Here is a 21,988-nt window from a genome sequence, read left to right as displayed (position 1 = left end):
ACAGCCCTGCCTACAGCCCTGAGAGCGCTGCCGAGCACCAGGCCCCTCTGCCCTGTCTCTTGGACACCCCCACATGGTGTCCACCAGCTTCTGCAGACCAGGTTTGGTCCCTCTCTCCAGTTCTGCTCTTCTCAACCTGCCCAGCCCTGCCAACAGCACAACCACTGGCATATCTCACCCCGGCAGGACCTGGGAGCCCCAGATGCCTCTCTCTTTATGCCACCCCACCTCTCTCCATCAGCTTGGCCCCTACTGGTCCAGGTCACCACCAACACTCAGCCAACCACTGCAGGCCGCCCCCCTGCCACCCCCCCCCCCAGGATTGGAAAGCTGGAAGTGAGGGAGGAGGAGAAAAGTGAGGGGCTTGACTACCCAGGCCTGGCCTGCGCTCACTGAGGGGCCCTCAATCCTCTAGGCCTTCTTCTTAGGGTCTCATGGTCAGAAAGGGTTAATGTCCAGCTTCCCCTAAAGCCCATGGATCTAAGGGGCGGGATAAGGTGTAGCAGGGGCTGAATAAGGACTATTCCCAAGTCATGGACATAGCTCACGAGTTCCTGAGGGGAAGATCAGGGGGCCTCTCTGAGGCTAGAACACATAAGAGACAGATCAGGAATCAATTTCACCTCAAGTTCCACCTCCTACAGGAAATCCCCGGGTCTGCCAGCCCTGGGACCTTTCTTTGAGCAGGTCAGAGAGACCAAGACACACAGGGTGAGATGCACACTCCTTCCCAGAGCCACAGAAGTGTTCACTCAAGAAGACTCCACTGTACCAGATGGTGCCAGAAGGAAGGCTGAGACCAGAAAGGGGGAAGAACTTTCCAGGGCCACCTGCTAAGCCTGGGCCAGGCTCCCCAGCCCAGACTCCAGCTCTGCTTAGCCGTTGTCCCCACCTACCCTGCCCCCTGTTTTCTGTAGGACTCAGAGATGACCCCTGACTGGACCACCCTATAAGGGGTTACCAGGACTCCTCCCAGGGCCCTCTTCCATTCTGGGCTTATTTGTGCCTCCAGGGATGTCCCTCAGTCCCTGGGGATGGGCCAGCTGCAAGCAGCAAGCCCAGGGCACAGCCAGGACAGAGCATCTGCCCAGCCCAAGCCTGTGGGTGGTGTGGTAAGCTGAGGAAATACTGGGCATGTGGGGCTACGCCCAGGTAACCCAAGCCATGAAGTGACCAGGGGTTGCCACAGTTGGGGACAGAAGCAGTTTCCGGTGGGATAATGACCCGGTTGCCTCTTCAAAGCCCTGCTCTAATCCTGCCTGATCTAGCAGCAGCATAGCCATGGAGTCAGCAATTCTGAGCATGGCTCTCCAGACCAACGGACACCCAGAATGACGGGCCCGTGGACTATCTGAGCGGGGGCCTTCCAGGTGCCAGGCTATGATTCCTCACTGAGTCCCAAACAGACAGGCAGTTAAGACACCTCATCCTCATCCCTCCACAGGGAAAAGCATCCTGTCCCCTCCCTCAACTTCCGATGAGGCAGATGGTGCAAATCTTGGGGTTCTGGAGGACTCCTAAACCTATGGAATTATTTTCTTTGATGGCCTAGACACCTACTCAAGGACATACATCTAGGCTGATTTCTCTGCTAGCTGCCAGCTACTGAGATTAGGCCCCAGAACTTTACAATCAATGTCCCCAAACTGTTTTTCCTCTTGCTCCCTATGGATCCTGTTTTTGCATTAGTTCCTTGAATCAGCTGCCCCATGTGAGGAACCAGTTTGCCTACAAAATCACTAAGCTGCCTGCAAAATAAGCAACGACGTGCCTGTGAGTTAGTCACACGCATGGTCTGCAGGCTTCTTGGTGAGGACGATGTCATCTTACCCAGCTCCTCCCTGTGAACGGGTCCCTGGGCTCCTCCTGACGGAGACTGGATCCTGACCTCAACTCTGGCAGAGGCCTCCCAGGGACACTCCTGTATTCATTTGCCATCCAGGGAGAGGAGCAAGGAGTTGTGAAGCTGAATAAAGGAAACTGATTCAAAATGGAGTTGGGATGCTCTAGAGGGAACAACCTCATGCAACCACACTGCTCAACAAGCAACTCAATGCTTAGAGCCAGTGAGAAACCCAGGGGCCTAGAGAGCTCACTGAACTTTAATCCAAAATAGCACTTTCCAGGGCCTCCCTGGTGGCGCAGGGGTTAAAGACAGCACTAGCAAGTTATTGCCACCTACTGCAGCATGAGTTTGATCCCCAGCCAGTCAGGGAGCAACCCACATGGCGCTGTAGACCTCTCCTGACACCCGCTGCTCCCCTCAGCAGTGTATTTCCATGGATCTGCCTGTTCTGATCCCCACACTGTCTTTGGTGAATCCTCTCACCCCCATACCTCTGGCTTACACCCCAGCTTTTGCCTATAAATAAATCTTTAAAGGAAAAAAAAAAAAAACACAAAATAGCACTTTCCAGACAGTTTGTTCAATAAATGGTGCTGGGAAAACGGGGCTGCTACTTGCAAAAGAACGAAGCTAAACTACTACCTCACACCATGCACAAAACCAATTCAAAACGGATAAAAGAACTGAATGTAAGATCTGAAACCATAAAATATATAGAAGAAAATACAGGCAAAACACTACATGGCATACATGTCAGTAACATCTTTAAAGACACTCCCTCCAAAGCAAGGAAAGTGAAGGCAAAGATAAACAGCTGGGATTACATCAAACTAAAAAGCCTCTGTACAGCAAGAGACACTAACCAAAACGAAGAGACAACTCACTGATTGTGAGAAAATTTTTGCACACAATACAACTGACAAGGGACTGATCACAAAAATCTACAAAGAGCTCACAAGAGTCAACAAAAAGAAAGTAAACAATCCAGTCAAAAAATGAGCAGAAGCGCTAAAATGACACTTCTCCAAAGAGGAAATGCAAATGTTCAATGTCACAGAAAATCAGGAAAATGCAAATCAAAACCACAATGAGATACCACCTTACACCAGTGAGAATGGCACACATTAAAAATGTTGGCAAGGGTGTGGAGAGAAAGGAACTCTTCTGCACTGTTGGTGGGAGTGCAAACTGGTCCAACCACTATGGAGAGCTGTGTGGAGATTTCTGGACCTACTAAACATAGAGCTTCCACAGGATCCAGCAATTCCACTCCTAGGTATTTACCCAAAGGACACAGAAACATCCATTCCAAAGAGCACCTGCACCCCTATGTTTATAGCAGCACTGTTTACAATAGCTAAGCTTTGGAAACAACCCAAATGCCCAAAAGTAGATGACTGGATCAAGAAGATGTGGTACATATATACCATGGAATATTACTCAGCATTCAAAAAAGATAAACACATGCAATTTGCAGCAACATGGATGGCGCTGGAAGGGATCATGCTCAGCGAAATAAGCCAGAAAGAAAAAGAAAAATACCGGATGGTCTCACTCATAGCAGGAATATAGGGGAACCCAATAAGGGATCAGGGGAAAAAATAACAACAATAATAATGACAAAACACCAAAACTAGCAGGCATCCATAAATAAAAGATACTCTGTGAGGGAGGGGGGAGGAAAAGAACAAAACAGAGGAGAGTAGAGCACAAGGGACTGTGGCGAGAACGGGTGGTGGGAATTTTACGGGGAATACACAATGATCCATAAGTTATAACTAAAAAAATATATATTTTTAAAGATTTATTTATTTATACAAGCACTGGGTACAGTCAGAAGCGCGGGAGGGTGAGAGAATTCACCAGAGCCAGAGCGGGGAGCAGAGCAGGCAGAAGGACCGAAGTACACTGCTGAGGGGAGCAGCGGGCGGCAGGAGAGGTCTGCGCGCCATGTGGGACCCTCCTCCGGTGGCCGGGGAGCAGCCGGGGATCGAACCGGCGCTGCAGAGGCTGCGGGCAGCTTTGCGACCCAGCACTCAACCGCTGCGCCACCGGGGAGGCCCTAAAAAAATAAATTATTAAAAAAAATAGCCCGTTCCTATTATGCCGGCCAAAATTAGTCAGAAGGAAAAAGATAAATACCGGATGGACTCACTTATATGTGGACTACAGAGAAACCAAATGGAAGATCAAGAAAACGTGAAAACTAGCACGCTGCCTGTGAAAGGCGGCCTACGGCAAAGGAGGGGGTCGGGGGTGGCAAACCCGGGGAGAGAAGAACGCAGGGAATATGGTGATGGCTCATGGGTGATGAGGTGGTGGCAGAACTATGGGGACAATGATGTAAGAAAAAAATGTAATTAATAAAAATTTAAAAATATATATAGCCCTTTCCAATTTGCCTCCCAAGACCAATGTGCCAATTTGCCCTCGTGGTCTTGCGAAGGTTCTCCAGAGTTGCTTGTCCCAACTGAAATTCCTCTGCTGCTGCTGAATATGCTCAATTTGACTAGCTAAAGATTTCATTTCAAAGTTGACAGAAGGAACCACCAAGAACTGGAATGCACACCAGTGGGTCCCTCCGGGGTATCTCTGACCTGGGCTAGGGTTCTGGCCCCACCCACCTGGCTGGGAGGTACGGATGGTATCTGGAGGAGCCACCCCTGCCCTCAGAGTGCAGGAGAGGCCTGGGTGAGGGGGAGCGACAGGGGCTCTGTCAGTGCTCGGGGGTCCCTGCAATAGACTTCGTTGTATCTATACAATGGACGGACATCAAGGGTCTGGGCACAGAGTATCCTTGGGAGCCCAAAATTGCTGATGGAGAGGGAAGCGGAGGGCTTCCCTGGCATCTGAGGGCCACAGTGCCAGGTTTCTGAGGAGATGGACCCTTGACCCTTAGAGCTCTGTGCTAATTCCTCAGGGACAGTCCCCTGCTCCTGCAGACTCTTCCACACCTATCTCTGTGGCTCCCCTTCACGGTCACTCACCTGGCGCAGTCCTTCTCTTGCTAGCAGTCAGCCTCACCCACTTCCAGGTACCCCACCACTATCCCCACCTTGATGCTTTACTCCTATAGACCTTGCAGTACCTGTGCACTCTCTCAAGCCCTCAGAACCTCAACCTCCTCTGAGCCCTCTATGCCAGCTTCTCAGGCCTGGCGCCTGCCTCAGAAGGCTCCCTCCTGCACCTCCTTATTGCACTTCTGAGTGAGCTGCGTGAGGCAGGGGCTAGGTCAAAGCCACGCAGTGGCCCCAGCACTTGGCTCTGGGCTTGTTTGTGAACCTGGTGTTAGATCAGCAGTTCTCGAGTTTACTACAAAGATCCCTGAGGGCCCCCAAGGCTCTTTCTGAAAGTTTGCAAAGTCACTTCTTTCCACCTACATATCTGTGAGGCCAGATTTTCTTCATATACTTTAAACAAAACATCCCATCAGACTGGATGTGAAACAGAAAATCCAGACAGGAAAGAGATTTTCAAAACTTGTGAAAGAATGCCACTCTTCTCATTCATTTTTTAACGTTGACAAGTAGTTATTTTTCATAAAATATTATTTACATTACACTGTCGTTGATTTTTATGGTTATTTTTATGTGAATTGATTTTCTCTCTGTTTTAACTTCTTATGTAAATATCATTAACAATTATGCACACAAACAAACTTTGGGCTCTGCATTAATTTTTAAGAGCATAAAGGATCCCTGAGGCCAAAAAGTATGAGAACCTCGATACTAAACATTCTCATATTGTTCTGATGGTCCCCGAACCCCATGTCTTGGGATTAGCTGTCATGGTTGCCTGAGGCTGACTTTGTCTTTTTGAGTTTCGAGGCAGAGAAGTGTGGGGTGTGTATGACTGCTATTAAAATCGAGGTTTGGCCATAAGGGCAGCAGGGGTCAAGGAGCATGTTCTCTCTTCCAGCCCCTTCCTGAAGAGACAGATTCCCAGCCCATCCTCTTTGGACCTTAAGGACCTAATGGCTGGCCTCGACTCCACAGCAAATCAGGGTGGGGTAAGGGGAGGCAGCATTTCCCCATCATCCTTGTCTCTGTGCAGATCGCTGAGCCACTCACAGGCGCTGACCTCTCAGCGGATTCAGGGGCTTTGGCGTCACAAGCACTAGTGGTATAAACTGCCCCCTGGCCAACCGCAGACCACACAAGCAAGCCACAGCCCCAAACAGAGTATGAGCCACACACTCAGCTCAGGGCTGGCGAGTCCCAGGCCAGGTGGCCAGCAGCAGACCACGCAGTGTTCTGAGGCTGGACCCCCCAGGAGGCTAGACCCAGGGGGGAGGCTGGACCCCAAGGGGGGGGGGCTTCATGTGGGCAGGGCATGGCTGTAGACAGCAGGGCACTCACGTAGATGAGGTGTTCCCGGTAGCGGATGAGCAGATTGCGCAGGATGCCAGCCTCATTGAGGTCCCCCAGGCGGATCATGTCCTCCACGCCGTGGACTGATGTGGGGTGCATGGGCTTGATGTGTGTGGCCTTTTGCGGGGAGATCCAGTGTTCCTGTGGGGAGGCCCAGGGCTAAAGTCAGTGGCTCTCCTGAGGTCCAGCCTGCACAAGGGCGGAGATGGGGCCTGGGAGGGACGGGCCAGGGTGGGTGCGATCCTGGTAAAGACTTGGCCCTCTCAGGGCCTAGCAGTATGAAGATCGGACCGCCCACCTCCCCTGCTGCTCTGACCTCTCTCACCCCCTCAACCCCTTCCTCCCGTGACTTTGCAGGATAGAACGGGAAGTGTAATCATTGGAGTTAGACACATTTGCCTCCAAATCCAGGCTCTGATGAGTAAATGCCCAAAATGTAATTTCAGGGAGTGCCAAGCATAAACCAAGCAGCATACAGGCTGCAGATTGGCTCGGGCGCTACTGCAGACAGAGTGGTCAGGGGCCACCACCCCCAGGCATAGCCAAAATGATGGGAAGACACCCCTGCAAGAGGTGGGCAAAGGAAGGGGATCCCGGGCCCAGGAAAGAGCAAAAGGAAAGTCTGGGAGGCTGGCGAAGACTGGCGTGGTGGGCGAGGACAGCCAGAGGCAGGGCGGCAGCCGTGGAGATGGTAGAAGCAGAGCCATCTGGGATGAATTCCACAGAACTTGCTGCCTGTGGTGCAGGGATGAACTTTCAGAACTTCTGAGCTCCAGCAGGGCTGAGGGCAGAGGGAGCTATCCCCAGCCTTCTGCCCCCCCCCAGCCCCCATTACTGCACCCCTGCAATATTTGCTGCTGCCACAAGATGGCACCCTCTTGCACCAGAGAGCGACAGTACAGGCTCTTTGAAAGGCTTGTGGTACCCTGGCGTCCTCAGTGTGCTGGGAGCCTCCCTTCCTCTTGGTGGTCACCGTGGCCTCCTCCTCCAATCCCAGCCTCTCAAGGAAGTGGGAACCTGGACTGTGCTTTGGATGTGGCCCTTCAACTCTCTGGGCCCTTCCACATTCCCAAATGCCAGCACCCTGGGAGCCTCAGGACCAGGCAGGAGCCCGGCTCCCCATGTATAGCCCAGGCCTCCTCTGGGCTCCCTCGTGGCCTGGGCCTCCCACGGCGAGGCAGGGCCAGCACTGGGGTGCCATTGGCTGAGTGCAGTTGTGTCGCTGACTTCCCAATTTGCCCAAGGCTGGGAGGTCAGAATCCTTGTCTGCTACATCCCTGTTCCTCAGGGATCAGGCACAAATGATGAGGCAAGCGACCTCTGGTGGGACAGATGGGGGCTCGGCTCTGGGGACTAGGTCTGTGGAGAGACCTCAGGGGTTCCCTATTCCAAGGGGAATCCTCAGGATTTTCTCTATTCATATAAGACGTGAGGGTGAGGAGACAGCATCAAGGTAGCTGGCATGTGCACAGCCCTCAGAGGGACCAGGGACAGGGACAGCCATTGCCTGTGACTCCAGCTTCCCTGGCATTTCGCCAGCACTCCCAGGCCAGGAGCATTTCCATCCAGGTCAGGCTATCACACGGCCCTCCTCAAGGCACGAGCCATGTGGGTGTTGAGATCAAAGAACTCCTGGACTTTCCAATCCTTTGTGGAACATTCCTTTCCCCCAGGTACCTGTTTCTTGATACAAGCTGATCCAGTTGGAAAATTCCCTCTGCCTGGTGCCCGCGCCCTGAGTCAGTCCTTGGCCCTAGCACGGGCCAGAGAGGAGGACCCCTGGGCGGGCTCTCTGCTGTCCCCCGTCAACCCAGCCTCATCATAATCCTTCTCCTTGACAGAAGGGGCAGCCCGGCCTGTGCGTGCGCCTGCAGCTCTGTGCTCATCACTTTGCTTCCCGGAACCTCCGGGTCCTCATCTATGACGTGGGACTTCCACTAACAGTCTCTCCTTGGGGCTGTTGGGAGGATTCATTGACACAGTAAAGACAAACCTTTGTTTCATTCCTGCCAGGTCTAAAAAGAGCTGGTGCCTGGTGATTGCTCAGCCGGTGCCAGGTGTTATTACCCAAAAGTTGTCTAGCGTTACAAAGGAGACGCCTGCGCTCATTCGTCCCTCGCGACATCCAGTAACAGAAGCACTGGCCTCCAGTTTTAAAGACTCACACTCTAGGGGTAAAGTGACACGGCCAGTTACATGACGGACCTGAGCCTCCCCGCACCTCGTTCCTGCAGCAAAGGTTCCCAAACTGAGGTTAGCACTTCAGGTCAGTGCCCACAGAGGGCAGGTACTAAAAAGTGTAAGCAGGGCAGTCAACGGAGGCCTGGCTCCGAGGAGAGACAGGAGAGCGGGAGGAGAGAGAGCACAGCCAATGCTAAGGGGTCACATTTGGAAAGAGCCACATGACTGAGCTGTGCGACTAGGGGCTGCTCCACTGCAGTGGAGAGGGGCTCCCCTCTGGCAATGGGGACTGCTTGGGCAAACACAAGGTCTGGATTCTGTGAGGACTCGGGCTACCTCTTTCCCTGCACTCACTCAGCAAGTCTTTGCAGAGGAACTTTTCTGGGCCCACAGCTTACTGAGCTCCGGGAACCAGAGGCGGCTCTCTGGAGCTTGCCCTCAGGTGGAGGAGCCTGCCGGAAGGACGGAGGGGTGAAAGGAGATGGCCTTGAGTGCAGGGAGGGCCTGGGAGCAGAGGAAGCTCCTGGAAGAAGAGACCAGAACCCCTGGGGTCTAATGCCTCTGAAGCAAACCCAGCCTTCCTAACTGCTCTGGACAGCCAGTCAGCCCCCCTAAGCCCCCACTCTCTGGGCCTTGGTGGGGGTGGGTAGGAGGGGGACTCTGGGATCCGGTGACACCGTTATGGGACACCATGACATGCAACATGACCCCGGTGAAACTCAAGCCTGCAGGCAGCGCCCTGGGGCTGCACCCTGGGGGCTACATGCTGGTGAGTGGGCCTGTTTGCACTGCAAGCTGAGCTGTGCCCCCTTGGTGACTACAGCGTCACACTGGCTTCCTCTGGGGTCCACTGACTGGAGCCTCAAGAATGACATTGCAAGTGCTCCAGTTCTAAAGCCCAGGGACCAAAGGCGTGGTTACCAGAACCTGAGCCCCAGGTTGCCACTGAGAGCTTGGGAGAGGAAGCACATGGCTGGAAGCCGAGGACCCGGGTTCTAATCCCAGCACCCTCACTGACCAGCCGTGTGGCTAGTGCTAGTGGTCCCTCTCTGTGCGACAGTTGCCCCTTACGGTAGCGGTTGCTGCCCTCCCTGCCTTTCACAGGTGCTGTGAGTTGCCAGAGACAGAACTTGGGGTCAAAGGGCATTGCACCCTGATGTTCCTGAGGACTGCAGGGCTAACAGTGATCCTGCTGACCCCTCCATGTCTAGTCCTGAGCCTCCACGGTCCCGAACCCTCCTCTCATCCCCAGCAAAGATTTCTGCTCCAAATCACCGCACCCTCCTCTGTCACCTTAGGAGGCTCAGTCCAGGCCCGGTCCTATCTCCATGTCCCCAGGCAGACACAGCCCTGGGCACACCCCAAATCATGGTGCCTCATGTCCCTGCTCAGCTGCAGCCCTGCTCCCCAGACCACGATGACATGTCCACAAGCTGCGTACGCAGGTGCAGTACACATGCATACATGTCTGGGGCGCCTGGCATCCCCTCTGGCCCTCACTGGACACCCGCCTGCTCCAGGCAGGGCCCTGCTGCAGACCTTTGCTTCCCTCCCCAATGCCCACTCACACTGCCTACCAACTTGTATTTCCCGTGTCTCTTTCCTGCAGGATGACGAGCAATAAAGAGTGAACCAGAAGGACCCCAGGGCAGTGCCAAGGTGGGCGAGGAATTCACACGGTCACATGGGGGAGTCTGGGCATGCCAGACTAACTCTCACTTTGCGGAGGTGCCCTTGGCATGTGGTCAACAGCCCGTGAGAGACCCATTTTACGGAAATATCAGCCCCATTTAACAGAAGAGGAAACAGAAGCTTGGAAGGGCGAGAGACTTGGCCAAGGTTGTGTGTGCAGCTAATAAGTGGGACGTGAATCCAGGTGCTCTGATCCAAAGCACCCCTGTGCTGAGGCGCTCCAGCCTCCTTCCACCTCCTGTTCCCACCGCACACACAAGCACACTCGGACACACCTGTCCAGCAGTAGGCAAAGGGACTGAAATGCTTGTGGAAATAGCACTAGTCTAGAGCAGCAGGGAAGGTTCTATCTCACCAGGGTAGGGGGGAAGTCCCATGGTGGAGGGCATGGCTGAGAGGTGAACATGGGGCCGCAACATGGCTTCCACCCCGAGTCGGGCCTAGCCTGTGCCTCCAGTCACCAGTCAGCCTGCGTCGTCCCGGGGGCAGGGCCGGGGTGTTAGGGGCTACTTACATGGCCTTCATCGTCCACCACCTGGATCTGCCCAGAGTCACAGAGCTTCACCACTGCCCCAATGGGCACGTCGAACTCCTGTCCGGATCTCAGGTCCATCCAGACATAGTCCCCCTGGGGAAGGGAGAGAGCCCAGGCTGGGTGAGTATGGAGGGGGGGTGGGTACCCCATTCAGGCAGCTGTGTGCCCCATCCCTACCAGCACCAGAGACTCTTGTGAAAACACAGGAGAGTGGGGAGGAAGAAGGAATTGTGCTTGTGGGAACTGTCTGGTGGCTGGCCCTGGGCTGGACACTTGTTCATTGCCCTCATGTCCTCCTCTGTCGTGGCTGTTATTCCCATTTCATTTTATTTATTTTTAAAGATTGATTTATTTATGCATACAAGAGCTGGGGTACAGGCTGAAGGTGCAGGGGGTGAGAGGACCCACCAGAGACAGAGTGGGGAGCAGAACAGAAAGACTGACTGAAATACACTGGTGAGGGGAGCAGTGGGTGAGGCAGGAGAGGTCTGCTGTGCCATGTGGGTTGCTCCTTGGCTGGCCGTGGATCGAACTCGTGCTGCAGAGGCTGCACAGCTTCACAGTGCTGTGCTTGACCCCCTGCACCACCAGGGAGGCCCTATCTCCCCATTTTACAGCAGACTAAGCACAGGCGCAGAGAGCAGAGCTGACACCACACAGCTGGGCAGCTTCAAATCCAGGCTGGCCTACGCCCCGCTGCTCCAAGGCTCTACCCCCAGCACACGTACAGCAGCCTCATTACAGGTTCATAGGAGGAGAAATCAAGCCATTTTCTCTCTGTCCTAAAGGAGTGTCTCCACCAACAGCCTTCATCACCCCAGGGATTGATGTTCATAGAGTTATGAGCTCCTCGCAGTGATACCACTCAGCCATACCGCCTCCAGGCTTGCGGGAGAACCGACCTAGATGGGAGGGGTGTCACCTTTGTGCCCCCTGCAGCCTCTGGCACAGGGCCTAGCTCACACTGCACACTCCGTAAGGGCACCAGGGAGTCAAGTTTAAAACCCAGAGTCAGAGAAGTGGACTTGGAAAAACCACTTTCAGCACTGATGCCTTGCACAAATGTGTGCTGGGCACCTACTGACTAAATGTTAGGGCGTGGCCAGTGACTGTGGCATCTACATTCACATTGGGAGGACACCACAATTAACTGAGCAGAGACACTAGCATGATTGTTTCTGACAGCGCTGAGTGCTGGGAAGGACATAACACCCCAGTGGTGGCGAAGGATTGAGTCGTCCACGGCAGACTCAGTCCCCAGGGAGGCTACTCAGTGGAGGAAATCTCGAGCCGATAACTGAAGGGCAAGAAGTAGTCAGATATGGAGAGAGCAAAGATAGGAATCAGGGCAGAGGAAGGACAAGTACAAAGGCCCCGGGGCAGGAAGGAATGACAAGGAGGCCATGTTGGCAGGACCTGGGTAAAGGGAGGGAAGTCGTAGACATGGGCAAGATCCAGGACGCAGGCCTCCCTGGTGGCACAAGGGGTTAAGACGCAACCTATGAAGCTGCCACAGCCACTGCAGCACGAGTTCGATCCCTGGCCAGCCAGGGAGCTACCCACATGACGCAGCAGACCTCTCCTGACTCACCCTCTGCTCCCCTCAGCAGTGTGTTTCAGTCAGTCTGCCTGTTCTGTTCCCCACTCTGTCTCTGCTGAATCCTCTCACCACCCGCCCCCCCCCCCCCCGCCGCACACACACACGCCTCTGGCCTGTGCCCCAGCTCTTGTATGCATAAATAAATAAATCTTTAAAAAAAAAAAAATCCAGGACTCAAAGATTCTTGTTGACCTGGACGTGAAAGCATGGCTTTTATTCTAGTGCTATTAAGAGCATTCCTTTTGAATGGTTCCCAAATTCCCCAGCACGATGAGCGAACATAGACATCTTAAGAAAAATACAATATCAAGCAGTGGTTAGAAACAGAAGCGCTGATAATACTGACTCACAGTGAAATCAGCCTGCAGGGACAAGGTGCAGCAGCGGCTCTGGGCTGTGAGTCGGTGTCGGGGCAGGAATGGACACGGAGCAGGTTCTCTGACCCAGCAGACCAGGTAATGGAGGAGTCAGGGTCCTCAGTGGCTTTTGCAGGTCTTTTATTGGGGTTCACCAGGCATATGGCAGGCAGGGGTGCTGGGGGGTCGGGAGGCTGGCAGTCCTCCCAGCCCCCAGCAAATCCTCACTCTGTCTGGGCTCTCTCGCCTGCTCTCTGCTTCTCTGCTGCTGCTGGCGTCCCCGTGACGCAGCCCTTAAAAGCGCAGTCTCAGCCCAGGTGAATCCCATCTACCTATGCCCACACCCTACTCCAGGTGCCGCCATCAGGCATGCATTCAGGACCGCAAGGATCCATCATCTATCCTGATGGCGGGAGGGCAGAAAAGCCTGACATTTTTCCTTCCCCTACAGTCTGGAAGTTGGGTTCCAGGACCTGCCTGACCTCGGACAAGTCGCTGACCAACTTGAACTGCAGCTTCTACAAGTCTCAGTGAGGGGTGGGTCACTGAGTCCCAAGGTCGACTCACCACTGTTTCAGCCTCTCCCCATAGGACCCAACCACGTTCAGCCACAGCTGCCCCTGGGAACCCTCCCTTCACGGAGGTTTGCACGGAGGTTTGCACAGCTGCTCCACACCCGAGGGGGAGAGGAGAGCTCGCATGTCTGCCTTAGTCCCAAGGCCAAGCGGTGTTTCCTGCCACACTCCTCACCCACCCTACCTGAGGGCCATGGGCCACCTGCTGCTCCCGCTCATGGCCACCTGCTGCTCCCGCTCGGGCTATTCTCCTCCTTGCCGCCCCCACCACCCGGACCCCCACAGGTCTGTCCAGACCCGCAGCAAATGGCGACTCTTCCCCGGGCCCGCCCCTTTCCTCCGCCCTGGTCGGTTTATTCACTCAGGCGGCACACGTGGCGCACCCGCTCTGGCTAGTTCTGCTCGCAGAGGGGGCAGGCCCCGGCTGGACCCTCAGGTGGGAGACGATTTGGATGGGGCGGGGTGGAGAGGAAACAAGCAGACAGCGGGCCCCACAGGACAGGAGGTGGATTTCAAGCGTATTGAGAGGCATTTTCTAAATTTCACTCTGGCTGCTGTATGGAAAATGGAGACGTCCCTTTGGGCTCAAAGACCCCTGGGCTTGCCCCTTCCAGCCAGCCGTGCTGGGCCACTGCTGAGGCCACCACCACCATCTGTTCTGAGGGCCAGGCTGGGTGCAAGCTTCTCATCTGTGATGCTCTGGAGCCAAACACAGAGTCAAACACAGACAGTTTCTCTCCATGAAAGAGAGTGTGTCTGTGAGGGAATGACGGTGTAAGAGAGAGCACATGGACAAGGGGGGTGTGTGTGTGTGCATGTTTGCATGAGATGAACACAGACAGACACCAGGACATTATTATCCGCAGTATCCCCACAACAGACCGGGTAGCAATTTAGCTGCTTCCCTGTAATTAACTATCTCATTGAACTGAGTTCATGACATCCTTTAGTTGGAGGATTCTGTTTCCACTTCATCTCCTCAGAGAGGCCACACAGCTCTTCTGTGGTACAGCCAGGAACGAGCCCAAACTCCAAATGCAGCACTCTTTCCAAACATGCCCGAGGGCAGCCCGGAGAGCAACAGGGGACGCATTAACAGGGACCCTAGCGATAGATGACCATCGGCGCACAAGGCAAGCTGGAAGTTTCTCTAGTTTCAGCTAGAGATCAGAGGTCTCCCTGAGCCACCTGATCCAGGACAGGGCTTGTCTCACAGAAAATACTTCCCACTCAGCGCACAGAGAATAACCAACATGAAAGAACTCACGTGAGCAGTACATGGAGGATCAGAGAGGTCAAGTGAGGAGCGAGAGCCACACAGCAAGCGGAAGTGACTGAGCATCTCCTGGCCTGGGACTGCTGCCTGGAGGGTGGTGACTTCACTGTCACTGTGCTAAGTCAGAACTTGAACAAAAGCTAAAAGGGTTTCTGCTAAGGGGCTTCAGGGAGGATCCTGAGACCCTCTGAGGGGGACGGTTCCCATTGTCTCAGGGAAAGCTCGCGGGGCATCCAATGCAGCTCCCATACCAGAGTGATTTCCTAGGATGGACTGCACCAAATATTCAGAGCGGTCCCCCAAAACTCTCCCCAGGGGAGCCAGCATGCACCCACCGTGAACGCAGAGTTAAGAGATCTGGGTGCAGGCGCCAGTTCTACCATTAATACCACATGGCTTTGGCAAGACTGTCAGTGTCTCCCGGCCTCAGTGTCCACCTGTCTAAAGTCAGTGCCTGCGGAGGTGAGCCTTGACGTCTGTGGCCTCCAGCCCAGGGGGAGCCCAGCGGGGGCTCAGTATTTACTCGCCATGGGGCTTTAGCACTTCATGCCTCTTCCCACCTCTGGGACAGAACCTGGGGCTTCCACCCCATTGTAGAATGAAAAGAAGTCTGCTCTGGACACCTCCCCACCCCTCACTCGCCGGAAGACTAGTTTATTAGCCCCATTTTCAAGAGCGGGAAAGTGCAGCCCACTGACTCGCCCAGGGTGCCCCTGAGCCTGGCAAGTGCCCCGCTGCACCCTTGGGTGGTAGAGGGGCAGGTGGCCCACGCTTCCCCCCTACCAGGAGTTGGGGTCCTAGTCAGGGAAAGTCTGCAGAGGAGCACCCAGGGACCTCGGCGCTCCTTGCTCTAGGTCTGAGCACGGACAGGGGCGCCCTGGTCTGCCTGGGGCCATTCATCTCGGCGAGCACAGGGAGCACCTGCCTGGGGAGGACCACGCGCAGAAACGGAGGCGCCTGTTCTGCCAGCTCTCCGGGATCCTCAAGGTTCCCGAGCCCCCAGCAGGGTCTGGGGGGCACCTCCCGCCCCGGCCCGGGCCTCACCGGCAGGACGGCGTGGGTCTTCCGCGCCTGGTTCAGGCTGCGCACGAGCGCCCACCTGCCCGGCCTCCTGGCGCGCGCCGCGTCCGGCTCGGCGGGTTCGGCGGGATCCTCCGGGTCGGTGGGGTCCTCCGGGTCGGTGGGGTCCGCGGGGTGCGCGGGGGCCTCCATGGCGCCGAGGGGCTGGCGCTGTTCAAGTGGCGGCAGCTCGGGCTTCCGAATTCACCCAACCCGGTGCGCGCCGCCCGCGGGAACCCTAAACCCGGCCACCTGCTGCGGGCTCGTAGCAACGGCGGCTTAGGTGACGCCGCCGGCGGGAACAGGGAGGGGGCGCGGCGCCGTCGGGTCCCCTCCCTCCTGGTGGACCCCCAGCTTGATCCGGGATTCCCGGCGGACTTCGCCGCGCCCCAGCGGGAGGCGGCTGGGGGAGAGCCGCGCGCCCCAGGACGGCTGTGGCTCCCGGCGCGTCCCCTGACTCAGGGCTGGAGAAAATCACTATGTTTTCTATGGAGAGAAGCGCGGGAGGTCAGCGGGTAGAATCCAGTCACTTCGTGAATTTTTAGGACTGAAAGGAAGGTGCGTCAAAGATCTTCCTAGTGCAAAGGCTGCCTCTGGAAAGTGAGAGAGAAAAACCTTGGGGGAGGGGGCTTTGTGGGCAAAGTCCCTCAAGAGTCTGTCTTGGCCCTTCTCAGCGGCTCCTGAGCCAGCCAGGCCATAATCGCCAGGCCCCAGTGGAGCCTGCTGGAGAAGGGCCCCCTGGCTCCCCAGGGCAGCCAGCCCCTCCTGATGGCTGAGCTCACCCCAGTGGCTGCCCAGCTGGGCTGGCATGTCCTGGCCTGGGCAACTGGCTTGGGTCCATGCTGGGCCATGAGCCACCGTGGCTACCACGCCATCTTCTGCTATCCGCCCTGTCTGCTCGCTTCTCCCCACTCCTTCCTTCTCTTTAGGCCTCTTGTTTGCATTTTTGGCCCTCAGCGCTGTCTGGAATCCTGGAAGCTCCCTCAACAACAAACAAGCCGGAAGGAGGGAGAATGGCAAGGAAACTGTGACACCTCACACAGAACTCAGGCCTGCCCTGGGCCCTGACTTCCAACTACTACCCCACTCCTTGGGGACCCAGCATAAAGCTGATTGCTGGGCCTCCCACCCGCTACCTGTGCCTTCAGGAGGGATCAAACCCAGAACAAGCACCGTCTCCCTGCCCACCTACCCGCGGGACTCTGTTGGGACAGGAATCAGACCCTCAGGTACAGGGAGATGCTGGTGACCAGCTTCCAGGCATCTGGCCATTTAACTAATTTTCACAGGCTCAGACTAAAGCAGTGTCCTCAGAACTCTCGGGGTAAGGGGAGGGGCGGGGCCAGACCCAGACATAGATAAGGACAGTACAGCCAGATAAGGGGCAGATTAACCTTAAAGAGGCAGGAGGATGGCCACTAAGAGGTTGGACTCTGGAGCCTGATGGGTTAGGTTCAGTCTCACCGTGGTGAACCACGAGCTGTGTGACCTGTGGTAAGTCCCTCAACCTCTGTGTCTTCTCTGTCAGATGATAGCAGAACAGAGAGCGGCCTGTGATCATTAAACAGGTTCAGGTGTGCAACCCACTCACTGAGTAGCTGTTAGAGCAAATGTTGTTTGAGAATTATTATTAACTAAGAAAATCATGTTAAGGATGACACCTGGGTGTTGCGACTTTTAAAGCAAACATGTAGGGGGATGGCATTCCAGAAGAGGGTACAGCAGAGCTAAGAAGGAAGAGACAGGTCTGAGAAGTAAAACAGGTCTGGTGGATGGAGAGAAGCCAGCTGAGATGGAACAGGGTAATCCCCAGGGAAAGAGGAGGTTCCAGGTTCCCTGGCCCACCCTAAGGAAGGGTGGAGCTGGGGAAGAAGAAGAAGCTAGAAAGGGCTACCAGAAGGACTGAGAAAGCAGGAAGCAGGGAGAGGGAGCGAGGAAGAGATTTGGAGGAGGCGCGTGGAGCGGAGAGATGTGTGAAGTAGCTGCATTTGCTTCTCGGCCTTGGACTTGTCCCGGGGACTTGGGGACAGGGAAGGAGACATTTGAAAGAGACAGAGATGCAGGTGAGAGACCTGTGGGGAGGCTGACAATGGCAGCCTTTATCTGGATTTGGATTTTGCTCTTTTCCTTCAAGACTTTCCTGGCCCCTTCTACCCCTGTCCTGTGGGTCCCCACCAGAAGGTACATTAAGCTTGTGGCCAGCTCTCAGGCCTCAGTGGCCCTGCTTTTGTCCAACCCTGGTTGGCTGGACACTTAACCACGAAGAAATAGGTAATTTTGAGTGTTTCTTGGGGAAACTGTTTCACCTATATTCTTTCTCTCTTCTCTCTGTTGCATACTAATTGTATTAAAGTTCCTTTCCACGGAAGATCTTATATACTAGAGTATGTTTTGTCTTAATGTGGCAGATGGCACAACCCATTTAGAGCAGGCAAGTTTGGGGGTCCTGGGGTACCCTTACCCTGCCCCATAACAGGAAGATGCCCGGCAGGGCTGAGAGCCTGGCCCTGCCTGACCCACAACACCTGCTCTCAGGCCACCCCTGAGCTGATGTTTGGGAAATAGGCCCTGCCCCTGCACATCAGGGAGGCAAGTCTAATGCCCCTGTGACCCGCTCTGGTATCCTCTTCCAGATCCTCTTCCAGAACCAGGGATCACTGCTGCTCCAGCCTCATCTCCTGCTGTCCTGACCACATAGGACAGGGACTCCCACCTTTGCTCATGCTGAATCCTCGGATAAGAAGGTTTACTCCACTAGCTTCTTCTCAGCCCCTCTAGCCCCTAAGGCTTCACTGAGTCATGTGCATGCTATTCCCCACAACCTTTTCCCCCACCACCTTCTTCTCTGTACTCCCTGGGTGCTTCACACAGACCATGGTGCTGCCTTTACTCAGCACTGGATGGGTACCATCCAGTCCAGCTCTGGCTACCCACTTTACAAATGGGGAGACTGAGGTTCAGAGAGGATGAAGGGACTTACACAAGGATTGATAGCAAGTCAGGGCAAGGAGTTTTCAGGAAATAACTGTACCAACTGTCATCGGCAAGTGATGTCGACAAAGATGGTAGAGTAGGGAACCCCATCCCTTTACAGAAACACTAAGAAACATGCACCAAACTCTCAGGATCAACTTTACTGGAACTCTAGAAAATAGTTGAAGGTTTATAGTTACCAACCAAACACTGGACGCAGAAAAAGGTAGCTGAACCCCGTAGGAGAGTTTTGCTGTGTTTTCATCTACACACCCACCACACACACCACACACACCCACACACACACACTTGCAAAGATAAAAAAAATTGGGGTGGGGCTGTAGGTGTTTTAGAGACTTTAGTCACACCCACATGTGACAAAGAATACAGTCTGCACAAGAGTATTTTAGAAGTTACTAAAAGTACAACTCATATCAATCAGAAATGACAAACCCCGATGAGAGTCTGACTTCCAGAGTTAGCACATTACAGTATTCAAAGTGCCCCACTTGCAACAAAAAAGTAGGAGGTAGACTTCACAGAAAAAAAAAGAAATTAATAGAAACTTTCCCTGAGGAAGTCCAGATGCTGGACTTACTAAAACACTTTTTTTTTTAATTTATTTATTTATTATTTATACAAGCACTGGGTACAGTCAGAAGCGCGGGAGGGTGAGAGAATTCACCAGAGCCAGAGCAGGGAGCAGAGCAGGCAGAAGGACCAAAGTACACTGCTGAGGGGAGCAGTGGGCAGCAGGAGAGGTCTGCGCGCCATGTGGGACCCTCCTCCTGTGGCCGGGGAGCAGCCGGGGATCGAACCGGCGCCACAGAGGCTGTGGGCAGCTTCGCAACCCAGCGCTCAACCGCTGCGCCACCGGGGAGGCCCTACTAAAACACTTTAAATCAGCTGTTGTAAATATGCTCAAAGAACAGAAGGAAACCAGAGCAATATCTAGCCAAATAGAAAATATCAATAAGGAAATGGTATAAAAAGGAACCACACAGAAATTCTGAAGTTGAAAAGTATAATAGCTGCTGGGAAAAATTCACTAGATGGGCTCAGCAGAAAGAAAAAAAAAAAAAGAATTAAGAAAAATGAGCAGAACCTAAGGGCCTGTGGAACACCATTGAATAGACCAATATATGTATAATTGGGATCCCCCAAAAGAGAAAGGGGGAGAAAGAATATTTGAAGACTAATGTGTCCACACTGAGACACATTATAGTCAAACTGTCAAAAGACAAAGGAAGAATCTTAAAAACAGTGAGAAGGAAGTGACTTGTTGCATCCAAAGGATCTTCAACATGATTTTTTTAAAAAAGATTTATTTATGCATACAAGAACCTACAAGAATTGGGGCACAGGCCAGTTGTGCAGTTTGGTGAGAGGACTCACCAGAGACAGAGTGGGGAGCAGAACAAGCAGACCGACTGAAATACACTGCTGAGGGGAGCAGCAAGAGAGACAGGAGAGGTCTGCTGCGCTGTGTGGTTATCTCGCCAGCCGGCTGGGATCGAACCCACACTGCAGAGGCTGCAGACAGCCTCACGGCGCTGCGCTCAACCACCTGTGCCACTAGGGGAGGCCCAGGATCTTCAACATGATTAATAGCTGATGTCTCATCAGCAATCATGGAGGGAAGAAGGCACTGGGATGATTTATTTAAAGTGAGGAAAGAAAACAAAAATAATTGCTCCCCAAGAATTCTATGTCTGGCAAAACTATCCTTCAACAGTGAAAGAAAAACTAAGATATTCCTATATAAGCAAAAGTCGAAGGAGTTTGTTGTTCGTAAACCTGCCCTACAAGAAATGTAAATGTTAAAAATAATCCTTTGGGCTGAAATGAAAGGGCACCAGAGGTGAACTGGAAGCCATGTAAAGAAACAAGGGACCCTGGTAAAGTTTACCACTCATAAAAGCCAGTGTTTTGTTGCTGTTTTTGGTTCATAACTCTTTTTTTCTCCTTGTTTCAAAATGATTTAAAAGACTGATGCATAAAACAGCAATTATAAATCCATGTTAATAGGCACACAATACACAGAGATGTGATTCTTGAAAAATGGTAGTATAAAGGGAGAAACAGTATATAGAAGAGCTTTTCTATAGTATTGAAGTGAAGTTGCCATTAGCGCCACTAGATTGTTAGAAATGCAAGATGTTAATTGTAAACCCCAGGGTAACAAGAAAACAATTTTAAAAGTATGGGAAGAATGAGAAAGAAATCAAAACAATACACTGGCAGGGGCGGGGTGGGCAGAGGAAGTCAAACACAAAAGATAGAAATGTAGAAAAAAATGGTAGCTTAGCAGAATTAAGTCTTCAAATGCAAATGCATCAACTATCCAATAAAAAGGTAAAGATTGGCTGCATAGGTGTTGCTTTAAAATCATGCTCCACAGGAATCTAGAAAACTTAAATAAGGGACCAGGAAAATGAATAACTATAAGAAAGTGAAAATCAAAATCAACAAAAAACTATGAACCAGAGACACTTTTTGGGGGGTGGAGGGCGGGAGGGGAGGGATTGGGGTCAGAATGGGGGGGTTGCAATTGTATGGGGAATATAAAAATAAAATTTATTATTTAAAAAAAATAAAGAGAACTGATCACTATAAAAAATAAAATAAAATAAAATAAAATAAAATCATGCTCCAAAGATACAAACAGGTGACAGAAAAATATAGTGCATGCAAATAACCAAAAAAAGAGCTGGGCCAGCTCTATTACTATCAGACAAAACGGATTATACATCAAAATAAAAAATCGCTACAAGAGACAAAGTAGGACCTTATACTCTAATACAAAGATCAGTCCAATTGTTACCAACAGCCTGCAATTTATCTTCAAACGTCCTTTCATCCATGAGTCTATGTAAAGGACATCCAGTCCCCATTCGGGTCCCCCATAGAGCTGGGAGTTGTGTCCACGCAGCTCACCACCTCCCTGGATCACAGGATCATAGATCTCTGGGTCCTCACAAGCACCAGCTGCCTTGCCACTTGAGGCCCCCCCATCTGCAGTGTATTCCCCCAGTGTATTGTTTTGATCCCTTTCTCATTTATTCTTCTGTACATTTTTAATTTTTTCTCTAGTGGTTACCCTGGAGTTTACAATTAACGTCTTATTGCATGCCACAGAGCCTTCCTGACCCTCTCCCTGCCCCCTACCCAGCTGCTGGCTGGGCAGAGCCTCCCTCCCCCCCCCACTCTTGCTATCAGGGTTCCGCTCAGGGACACCCTTGCTTCTGCCCACACTAATCTAGGAGCTCCTCCAGGGCAGGGAACACGCCATTAATTTCTGCATCTGCTGTGCCCGCCCTGTTACAGATAAGGGGCTCAGTGCCTCTTTGCCGGAGGAGGGAGGTTCTGGCACATCAGGAATGTCCAGGCCAGCCACATGACAGATCTGCCAGACCCATACAGGGTCCCCAGGAAGAAGCCCACAAACTGTGAAAGCCACCCCGCCGGTCCCTGCAGCCCTGCGCTGCCCATGGGCCACCCCCAGTGCCCTGCACAGCAGCCCCT

General features: G+C 53.2%; 1 protein-coding gene across 8 annotated transcripts in view; it reads right to left on the bottom strand.

Moving 5' to 3' along the window:
* The window catches only part of MYO7A (myosin VIIA), a 77,915-nt gene that overhangs the window by 51,505 nt on the left and 4,422 nt on the right, over positions 1 to 21,988 (bottom strand). For 4 of the 8 annotated variants that reach the window (XM_054699553.1, XM_054699552.1, XM_037523014.2 and 1 more), the window contains exons 3-4: positions 10,604 to 10,717; positions 6,205 to 6,357 (exon numbers count right to left, since the gene is read on the bottom strand). In XM_054699553.1, the coding sequence (XP_054555528.1) occupies positions 6,205 to 6,357; positions 10,604 to 10,717 (267 nt within the window). Of the gene's footprint in view, positions 1 to 6,204; positions 6,358 to 10,603; positions 10,718 to 12,574; positions 12,683 to 15,475; positions 15,513 to 21,988 lie in introns of those variants that run through there. The other 4 variants (XM_054699557.1, XM_054699555.1, XM_054699556.1 and 1 more) reach the window with 4 other exon arrangements.

Source organism: Talpa occidentalis, unplaced genomic scaffold (assembly GCF_014898055.3).
Source record: "Talpa occidentalis isolate TD23 unplaced genomic scaffold, MPIMG_talOcc4v2.1 talOcc4.3, whole genome shotgun sequence".
NCBI classification, from domain to species: domain Eukaryota; kingdom Metazoa; phylum Chordata; class Mammalia; order Eulipotyphla; family Talpidae; genus Talpa; species Talpa occidentalis.
Note: the sequence above shows the minus strand (reverse complement) of the source record. Positions and strands in the feature narration are given on the sequence as shown.